This window comes from Talpa europaea, assembly GCF_964194135.1.
Source record: "Talpa europaea genome assembly, chromosome: 9".
Taxonomy (NCBI): domain Eukaryota; kingdom Metazoa; phylum Chordata; class Mammalia; order Eulipotyphla; family Talpidae; genus Talpa; species Talpa europaea.
Genome location: NC_140076.1, coordinates 28,117,586 through 28,128,555, shown reverse-complemented (window position 1 = coordinate 28,128,555; position 10,970 = coordinate 28,117,586). Strand labels below are relative to the sequence as shown.

At 36.6% G+C, this 10,970-nt stretch overlaps 1 protein-coding gene across 1 annotated transcript in view; it reads left to right on the top strand.

Moving 5' to 3' along the window:
* Positions 1-1,407: 1,407 nt before the first annotated feature.
* The window catches only part of TESK2 (testis associated actin remodelling kinase 2), a gene marked incomplete at both ends in the record, with an annotated part of 71,252 nt that continues 61,689 nt past the window's right edge, over positions 1,408-10,970 (top strand). Inside the window, one exon of the mRNA XM_084244270.1 lies at positions 1,408-1,626. Within this exon, the coding sequence (XP_084100396.1) occupies positions 1,408-1,626 (219 nt within the window). The remainder of the gene's footprint in view (positions 1,627-10,970) is intronic.

Here is a 10,970-nt window from a genome sequence, read left to right as displayed (position 1 = left end):
CATTTCTGTTTAATGAAGAGTAAAAAATTTTAAGTTTCTCTTTGGTATAGGTTTTTCCACTTCAAATTTATTTTATTGAGGTAACATTGCTTTGTAACATTGCATATTGTTTTAGGAGTATAGGTTCATACCTCTTCAAATGTCCACCACCAAAGCACCAATAACTCTACACAATAGTCCACCCTAGTCCATTGGTCCACTTCCCCTTTTGTTTCCCACTCCCAATCCTGTGCTCTACTAGACTCAATTCTGCAGTCAGATTCCTAGGGTTTGTTTTGGATTAATTTTGTCTGTTCCTTTGCTTTGTTTCTTTGTATTTTATGTAAGTGAAATTGTCTGTATTTGTCTTTCTCATTTTGAGTTATTTTGCTTAGTATAATCCCCTCTACTTCCATCCGTGTTGGTGCAAATGGCAAGATTTAATTTTTTTAAATTGTTGAATAGTATTCCATTGTGTGTATGTGTATATATGTGTGTGTGTGTGTATATGTGTGTGTATATATATATATATATATGGTATCTTTGTAATCCACTCATCAATTGTTGGGCACTTAGTTTGTTTCCATAGCTTGGCTATTGTGAATAGTGCTGCAATAAACACAGTACACAGTACATATATCCTTTTAATTTAGTTTTTGGATTCTTTGGATAGATACCTAGCAGTGAAATTGCTGGATCATATGGTAGTTCTATTTGTAATGTTTTGAAAAACATTAAATGTTTCCCGTAGGAGTTAGGCCAGTTTACAGTGTACAGGGATCCCTTTTTCTCCACATCCTTACCAGCACTTATTATTTCTGGTCTTTTTGATATGGGCCATTTTCATAGGTGTGAGGTAGTATCTCCTTGTGGTTTTAATTAGCATTTCCCTGAATAGTTCAGCATCGATGAGCATCTCATGTGCTTGTTGGCCATCTTGGCCATCTGTATATCTTTTTTTTTTAAAAAGATTTTTATTTTATTTGTTTTTGCATAGAACCTGGGTGTAGGCCAGAGGTGCCAGGGGTGAGAGGATTCAGCAGAGAGAGTGGGGAGCAGAATAAGCAGATCCATTGAGATGGACTGTTGAGGGGAGCAGTGGGTAAGACAGGAGAGGTCTGCTGTCTGGTGGGGGATGGAACTCAGGCAGCTTTGCTGCAGGAGGGCCTTTGTGGTAGAACCTGAGACTTAACCTCCAAGCCACCAGGGAGGCCCCATCTGTATATCTTTTTAAGAGAAGTGTCTGTTTAGCTCTTTTGTTCATTTTTTGGTTGAGTTATTTGGCTTGCATATATGTATTCATTAATGGTTTTAACAAAATGTCTTTTTGATCTCTTGTTTAGTGTCAAACCAGAAGAAAAGTAAGAATCAACAAAAATTTATTATGTATGGAGTTTCTTCTTAAAAGAAGAAAAAGTGATTGAGACTATGGATCGGAGCAAACGGAATTCATTTGCAGGATTTCCTCCACGTGTGGAGCGTCTTGAAGATCTTGAAGGAGGTGGTGGAGGCGATGGTAACATCACCCAAGGGGAAAGAGTTTCCACTTCATATCGAGCCCTTATAAGTGCCTTTTCCAGACTGACGCGATTAGATGACTTCACATGTGAAAAAATAGGATCTGGCTTTTACTCTGACGTGTTCAAAGTGAGTGGTACCTCGGCTTTGCTTGTATTGTTCTGGTGTGCTTCACTGCAGTGATCGTTTTGTTTAATTAGGACAATGGCTTTGCCTAGTCAGGGTGCCGGAGATCTTGAGCAGTTCTTCTAAACCTTCCCCTCAAGCTGCTTATCAACTTAAAAGCTTTTTTATTAATTTTGATTATAAAAATAATATACAATGGCAAAAAATCTAAATCATATAAGAGGCTCTACCGCTCGCCGGGTGTGTGTTTGTGTGTGTGTGTGTGTATCTCCAATACTAACCAATATTAACAATTTAGTATGTATGGTTTTGGACCCTATGTGCCTGTATATCGAATATATATACACCTATATTTACTTTTTTTGTGTCTGACTTATTTCACATTGTATAATGTTTCAAGTTTCATCTATGTTGTAGCATGTCAGAATTTTATTTATTTATGGATGAACAATATACCATTGTACATATATCTCACATTTTATTTATCCATTCATTTGTTGATGGACATTTGGGTTGTTTCTACCTTTTAGCTACTGTAACAAAATATATTAATAGAAATGATCCCTGAAAGTAGTGTCTTCATTAAGTTCTTGGGAATAATGCTGCTATGAACATTAGCGTACAAATATCTTATGTTTCTCTGCTTCTTTTGGGTAGTTACATGTAAGTAGAATTTCTGGGTAACATAGTAATTCTGTGTTTAACCTAAAAAATGTGATAAAGCCCACATAACAAAATCTACTCTAAATCCTTTTTAAGTATACCGTTAAGTGGGGTTAAGTATATTAAGTATATTGTGTAGCCAATTTTCAGAGCCTTTTCATCTTGTAAAACTGAAACTCTATACCCATTAAAGTACAACTCTCCATTACCTTTTCACCCCACCTCCTGACAACCACTGTTCTACTTTCTATTTCTGAGTGTGACTTCTGTAAGTGAAATCATGTACTTACTTTTTTGGGATTGCCTTATTTTAGTATATGTTTAGAGTTTTGAGGAATCACCATACTATTTAGCACAGCAATGCACTATTTTACATTCTTACCAGAAGTATACAAGGGTTCTGGTTTTTCCACATTCAGACCAATTCTCATTACTTCCCTTTTTAAAAAACAATATCCACTGGATACGAAAAGCTGGTATCTCATTGTGGCATTTCTCTAATGACTAGTAATATTGAATATCTTTTCGTATGATTTTTGGCATTATGTGCATATTCTTTGGAGAAATTTTAATTCAACTTCTTTGTCCATTTTTGAATTGGATTGTATTTGTATATGAAGGGATATTATCAGATTTGTGATTTGAAAATATTTTCTTCCATAGGTTGTCTTTTTACTTTCTTCATAGTGTCCTTTGATGCATATACATTTTAAATTCTGATTAAGTCTAATTTTCCTACTTTTTTTGTTGCCTGTAATTTTGGTATCATATTCCAGAAATTGCCAAATTCAGCATCAAATGTTTTTTCCAATTTTTTCTTATAAGAATTTTTGTAATTTTAGCTCCTTGATCTACTAAATTTTTATATATGGGGTAAGATCTAAAATTCTAACTTCATCTTTTGCAAGTGGATATTCAGTTTCCCCAGCACTGTTTGTTGAAAAGATGTCCTTTCTCCATGGAATTTTCTTGGCACCTTGTCAAAAATCAATTGACCATTTGTGTTAGAGTCGATAATTCATTTTAATTTGTATGTTCTGGTTATTATTGAAGTCCTTTAATGTTTATTGGTCTGTTGTATTGTGTTATTTTTTTGGGTAATTATATATATATATATATATATATATATATATATATATATATATATATACTGATAGTAATTCTTTATCTCCCTGGCCTGGGATCAAACTCAGGCTGTTGTGGTGGCTGGGTCCATACCCAGCTACCAGTGGTAGCTAGCACACTGATACTAATCCCCTAGGCCACCAGGGTGGCCCTAGGTGTTTATTTTTTAAGGAATTACTGATCACACCAACTCTTGATGTAGAAAGTCCAATGTTGTTCAGAAAAAAAAAGAAAAGAAAAGGGAAGCTAAATTTTGTATGAAACACACGTATTAAACTCATTGGATTGAATAAAATATCTGGACAGTTATATTCTTTTTTTTTTTTTTATAAATTTTATTGTTATATTCCCCATACAATTGCAGCCCCCCCATTCTGACCCCAATCCCTCCCCTCCCGCCCCCGCCCCCCTAAAAGTTTCTCTGGTTCATAGTTTTTTGTTGATTTTGATTTTTCACTTTCTTATATTCATTTTCCTGGTCCCTTATTTAAGTTTTCTAGATTCCTGCTATGAGTGAGACCATCCGGTATTTTTCTTTTTCTTTTTGGCTTATTTCGCTGAGCATGATCCCTTCCAGCGCCATTCATGTTGCTGCAAATTGCATGTGTTTATCTTTTTTGAATGCTGAGTAATATTCCATGGTATATATGTACCACATCTTCTTGATCCAGTCATCTATTTTTGGGCATTTGGGTTGTTTCCAAAGCTTAGCTATTGTAAACAGTGCTGCTATAAACATAGGGGTGCAGGTGTTCTTTGGAATTGATGTTTCTGTGTCCTTTGGGTAAATACCTAGGAGTGGAATTGCTGGATCATATGGAAGCTCTATGTTTAGTAGGTCCAGAAATCTCCACACAGCTTTCCACAGTGGTTGGACCAGTTTGCACTCCCACCAACAGTGCAGAAGAGTTCCTTTTTCTCCACACCCTCGCCAACATTTGTTGTTGCTAGTTTTTTTAATATGTGCCATTCTCACTGGTGTAAGATGGTATCTCATGGTAGTTTTGATTTGCATTTCCCTGATGACAAGTGATGTTGAACATTTTTTCATATGCCTGTTGGCCATTTGCATTTCCTCTTCAGAGAAGTTTCTTTTTAGCTCTTCTGCCCATTTTTTGACTGGATTATTTTCTTTGTTGTTGTTGAGTCTCATCAGCTCTTTGCAGATTTTTGTGATCAGTCCTTTATCATTAGTGTTGGGTGCAAAAATGTTCTCCCAGTTGGTGGGGTTTCTCTTTGTTTTTGTTATTGTCTCTTTTGCTGTGCAAAAGCTCTTTAATTTGATGTAGTCCCAGCTGTTTATCTTTGCCTTTACTATCACTGCTTTGGGTGATGTGTCTGTAAAGATGTCTTTGATGTGCAAATCACGTAGTGTTTTGCCTATATTTCCTTCTATATATTTTATGGTTTCAGGTCTTATGTCTAGTTCTTTAATCCATTTTGAGTTGATTTTTGTGTATGGTGTGAGGTAGTGGTCAAGCTTCATTCTTTTGCATGTAGCGACCCAGTTTTCCCAGCACCATTTATTGAACAAACTTTCTTTGCTCCAATGCATATTCTTTGCTCCTTTGTCAAAGATTAGTTGGCCATAAATCTGTGGGTTTATTTCTGGATTTTCTATTCGATTCCATTGGTCTGTATGTCTGTTCTTGTTCCAATACCATGCAGTTTTGATGATTATGGCTTTGTAGTATAGTTTGAAGTCTGGGAGTGTGATGCCTCCATTCCCTTTTTTTTTCAGGAGAGCTTTGGCTATTCGGGGTTTTTTGTGATTCCATATGAATTTCATCAATAATTGTTCTATTTCTTTGAAGAATGACATTGAAATTTTGATTGGAATAGCATTGAATCTGTATATTGCTTTTGGAAGGATGGCCATTTTAATAATGTTTATTCTTCCAATCCATGAGCAGGGGATGTCTCTCCATTTCTTTGTGTCTTCTTCTATTTCTTTTAACAGTGTTTTATAATTTTCTTTGTATAGTGGACAGTTATATTCTGAATATAAAAAGAATTTATAACACCTTAACCACTTTCTTTTTAAAACATTGACACCTGGCCTCCCTGGTGGTGCAGGCGGTTGAGCGCAGCGCTGTGAAGCTGTCCGTAGCCACGGAGCAACCCACATGGCACAGCAGATCTCTCCTGTCTTGCCGCTGCCCCCCTCAGCAGTGTATTTCCTTCATCTGCCTGTTCTGTTCCCCACTCTGTCTCTGGTGAATCCTGTCACCCTCCCGCAAATCTGGCCTGTACCCTGGTTCTTGTATAAATAAATCCTTAAAAAAAAAAAAAACATTGACACCCAATTATGTTTTGATGCACATGGTAGAGGTCACCAGAAGTAATTTTTAGACATCTCAATTTCAAGATACTGAAAGACTTAGAAATGAAATTTTTTTTATTTCTAACTAATTGTCTAATAACAAATTTTTAATTAGTTCCCCCCCCAGTGGGTTGAAATGTCATTTTGTTATTAAATTCCCATGTGATTTCACAGTTAACTAGACAGAACATTGGAATAAAAAAGAAAATCCAGAAATAGGCTCAATGCATGTGGCAAAGATATTTTAAAGGGTAGAGAAAAGATAAACTAGTCAAATGATGTTGGTAAATCTAGGTAGCTATCTGAAAAGCAAATAGAGTTTGATCCGTATTTTATACTTTATGCCAGAAAATATTCCAAATAGAAAAAAAGAATTAACTCTGGAAATAATTAAAATTAATAATAAAGGAGTTCTAGAGCAGAAAATAAAGGAATTAGAAAATCAATAACTTTTTTTTAGAGCATTTTTGGAATGCATGTCTTGGAATCATAATATGTAGCCTTTCAGATTGGCTTCTTTCACTTAATAATATCCATTTAAGTTTCTCCCACATCTTCTCATGGTTTGATAGATTATTCCTCTTTATTGCTGAATAGTATTCCATTGTTTGGATGTACCATGGTTATTTATTTACTCATTTACTGAATAACATCTTGGTTGCTTACAAGTTTTGTCAATTATGAATAAAGCCACTATAAACATCTGTGAATAGGTTTTTGTGAGGACATAAATTTTTAATTCATTTGGGTAAATACTAAGGAATGGAATTGCTGGATTGCATGGTAAGAATATGTTTGGCTTTACAAGAAATTACCAAACTGCCTTACAAAGTGGCAGTACCATTTTTTATATTATTATTAGTAATATTGAAAATTCCTGTTATTTTTATATCCTTGCCCACATTTGGTGCTGGCAGTGCTTTGAATTTTGACAATTTTAATCAGTGTGTAGTAGTATTTCATTATTATTTTAACCTGTAATTCCCTAATCACGTGATATTCAACATCTTGTATATTTTCTTTGGTGAATTGTCAGTTGAGGTCTTTCCACTGTTTTTTAATTGGTGTTTTCTAAATGATGAGTTTTAAGAGTTCTTTTATATTTTGTATATCGTCCTTTATGAGGTAGGTTTTTTGTAAATATTTTCTCCCAATCTGTGGCCTGTCCTTTCATTTTCTGGGCATTGTATTTCTCTTTTTAAAATTTATTTTATTTATGCATCCAAGTACTAGGGTACAGTTCAGAGGTATGGGGGTGTGTGTGTGTGAGAGAGAGGATTCACCAGAGACAGAGTGGGGAGCAGAACAGGCAGATTGACTGAAATACACTGCTGAGGGGAGCAGCAGGCAAGACAGCAGAGATCTGCTGGGCCCTGTAGGTTAGCACCCTGGCCAGGGATTGAACTCATACTGCGGTGGCTGTTGATAACTTCATTGTGCTGAGACTTAACCCTTTGTGCCACCAGGGAGGACCTGGGCATTGTCTTTCACCAGAGCAGAAAATTTTAATTTTTATGATGTCCAACTTACCAATTCTTTCTTTCATGAATTGTGCCGTTGGTATTATATCTAAACTTAAGGATGTAGATTTTCTCCTATGTTATTTTATTTTTTAAAAAATATTTATTCTGAGTGTGTCTGTGAGAAAGTATTTTTGGATGAGTTTAACACTTGAATCAGTATACTGAATAAAGAAGTCTACTAATGTGGGTGGCACTTATCAAGTCAGTTGAAAACCTGAATAAAAAAGGCTGACTTCCTTATGATTAGGCGGAAATAACTACTTGACTGCTTAAGCTGAAACAGCGATCTTTTCCTGCCTTTGGAACTGAACGGAAATATTGATTCTTCTTCGACCTGAGCCTGCTAGCTTTTGGACTAGAACTTGTATCATTGGCTTTCCTGGTTCTTAGGGCTTTGTATTTAGAATGGAACCACACCATTGGCTATTCTGGTCTCCAGCTTGCTGATTGCAGATCTTGGACTTCTCATCCTCCAAAATTGTGCGAGCCAATTCCTCACAATCTCTTTCTTTCTATATATAACCCATTGGATCTGTTTGTCTGGAGAACCCTGACTAATATATATGGTGATATGAATATTTTCTTTTTTGATCTCTTAATAAAGTGAATTATATTAGTAGATATTCTAATGGTGAGCCATCCTTACATTCCCGGCATTTTTTTTCTTTAATGTGCTGCCAATTTCTTTATGCTGAGGTGTCTTTACCTCTATATTAGTAAGAATGGCCTGTGGTTTTCTCTCTCATGCTTTTGTTAGGTTTTGGTAGATATGTTATATTTGCTTCATAAACATAATTTGGAACTTTTTATCTTTGGAACAGTCAAAATGGTATTGAAATAATTTATTCCTTAAATGTGTGATAGAATTCCTGTGTAAAATGCTTGGCTGAGTAGTTTGAAAAGTTTTCCTATTCCTTCCTGGGTCATTGATTTTTGTTTCTTCTGAGGTCAATTTTGGTCAATTATATTTTACTGGAAAATTATTTCTTACAGGTTTTCTAATATGTTTGTATAGAAATAAGTAAATTTTGACTGTTTGCATTTTCCTCTGTTTTGTACTTTTCAAATTAGTTGCAACTCTTAAAATCTTGCAGCTTTTTTTTTTTTTTTTAAAGATTTATTTACCCCACAAGAGCTGGGGTACAGCTCTTTACCCACAAGAGCTGCGGTTCAGGCCAGAGATGCAGGGAGTGAGAGGATTCACCAGAGACAGAGTGGGGAGCAGAACAGGCAGATTGACTGAAATACACTGCTGAGGGGAACAACAGGCAAGACAGGAGAGGTCTGCTACACCATGTGGGTCAGCTCCCTGGGCAGTGATTGAACTCATACTGCAGTGGCTGCAGATAGCTTCATAGTGCTGAGACTTAACCCCTTGTGCCAATGGGGAGGCCCTCTTGCAGCTTTTTTGTATCTGCTCAATCTTTTTCATTTTTCCTATGATTTATAATTTTTTATTGGAAGCCCGTCTTTAGGGGGAGTTGTTTTCCTTTGTTGTTGTTGTGAATGTGTCTCAGTACAGTAGTTTCACATTTGCCTCTGCTAGGGTTATATCTGTTCCTGATCAGAACCTAAAGACTTTATTTTAATTTTTTGGCTCAGACTTTCTGTAAATATACATATAGTACAAATCTCAATCCTGAACCTGTTCTCATAGTTGGCTCTTATTCCTCACTGAAGACAATAGAGTCTAGTATTATCCCATTACAACTGTCAATTGCAAAATAATAAAAAGCTAGTTAATTGTATTTTTTTTTTTTTGTGGGACCCTCTCTGGTGGCCGGGGATCGAACTGGCACTGCAGAGGCTGCGGGAAGCCTTGCAACCCAGCGCTCAACCGCTGCGCCACCAGGGGAGGCCCTAGTTAATTGTATTTTATGACATTTTAGAAAGTAAGTTAATTTCATGGTAAGAACATTTACATTGGGAAAGAGTGAAATAGGTCTGTTTATTTATTTTCACATGTAATGTCGGATTCTGGATTTAGTACACTATAGCCCTTGGACCAAATCCTACCTGACATATGTTTTTGGTTTTTTTTTTTTTTTTTTTTTTTTTATATTTTTTTTTTTTTTTTTATAGAGGCATGCTTTATTTATTTGTTTGCTGGTTTGTTTGTTTGTTTGTTTTGTTTATACATGCACTGGGTACAGTCAGAAGCGCGGGAGGGTGAGAGAACTCACCAGAGCCAGAGCGGGGAGCAGAGCAGGCAGAAGGACCGAAGTACACTGCTGAGGGGAGCAGCGGGCGGCAGGAGAGGTCTGCACGCCATGTGGGACCCTCCTCCGGTGGCCGGGGAGCAGCCGGGGATCGAACCGGCGCCGCAGAGGCCGCGCGCAGCTTCGCAACCCAGCGCTCAACCGCTGCGCCACCGGGGAGGCCCTGACATATGTTTTTGTAAATACAATTTTATTGAAACACATGCACACCTGTTTGTTAATGTATTTTCTATGGCTGCTTTAGTGCCTCAATGGCAGAGTTGAGTAGTTGTATCAGAAACATATGGCCCTTAAAGCCTAAGATATTTGTCATCTGACTCTTTACAGAACAAGTTTGCCAACCATGTTCCAATAACTCCATAATGCACAACTAGATGATGGTTAGTTTTAATCTTTGATAACAAAGTCCAGATGATTACAGGGCTTTAAAAGGCAGGTTAAATAAAAAATGCCAGTGGCAATAAAAGGAAATATTTGACTTCTGGTGAAGGAGATAACAATTACGCAGGTAACGTGGAAACTTTTAGTTGCCTTACATAGCAAAAGAAAGATTGATGGATGACTTTACATTGAAGAATGTAGATTTTTGCAATTTTTTTTGTATTCTTTTAAAATAATTCAGTTGAGCCTCCCTTGTGGTGCAGGGATTAAAGACACAGTGCTATCAAGCTATCCACCAGCCACTGCAACATGAGTTTGATCCCCAGCCGGGGAGATAATCCACATAGCGCAGCAGACCTCTACTGTCTCACCCCCTGGTCCCTTCAGCAATGTATTTCAGTGCATCTGCCTGTTCTTTTCTCCAGCTTCATAGGGCTGATGCTTAACCCCTTGTGCCAACAGGGAGGCCCCCCTAATGTGTTTTTACATGCATTATAGAAGATCATTCTGACTGCAAGATGATAAATTAAAGAGGGTAAGAATAGATTCAGTTTGGAAACAGTCTAGATAAAAGATGTGATGTGTGATTTATGGTATGTTTTTTATTAATGTTTTTAATTAAAGTAATTTGTCATATAAAATTGATAGATACTTAATTGTTATTTGTAGCATTTGGTGAATGTGATGGTGAGAGGAAGGAGAAATCAGAGGTCATTTTAAGTGTGAGCAGTTGAATATTTGAACCTTGAAAGAGAAGCACATTTGATGATTTCAGGTTTCTAGAGTTTGAGGTGCTTGTGAGATCTATACATCGAAATGACCAATAAGCACTAGCTTATAAAGTTCTGGAGCTCAAGAGACAGAGCTGATTTGGAAATGTGGATTTAAGGGCCATTAACACAGAGTAACTGTAGTCATGGCTATTAGTGAAATTATATAGTAATTGTAAATAAACAGAATGGAATGTTGGGGACCAGGCAGTGAGGAATTCCAACATTTTAAAGGTTGAATTGGAAGGAAGAGCTGGCAAAGATGCTTGAATAGGAGTAGCAAGTGAGGTAAGAGAACCTGTGTGTGTTTGTGTGTGTCTGTGTGTTAATGAATGAATGAAAG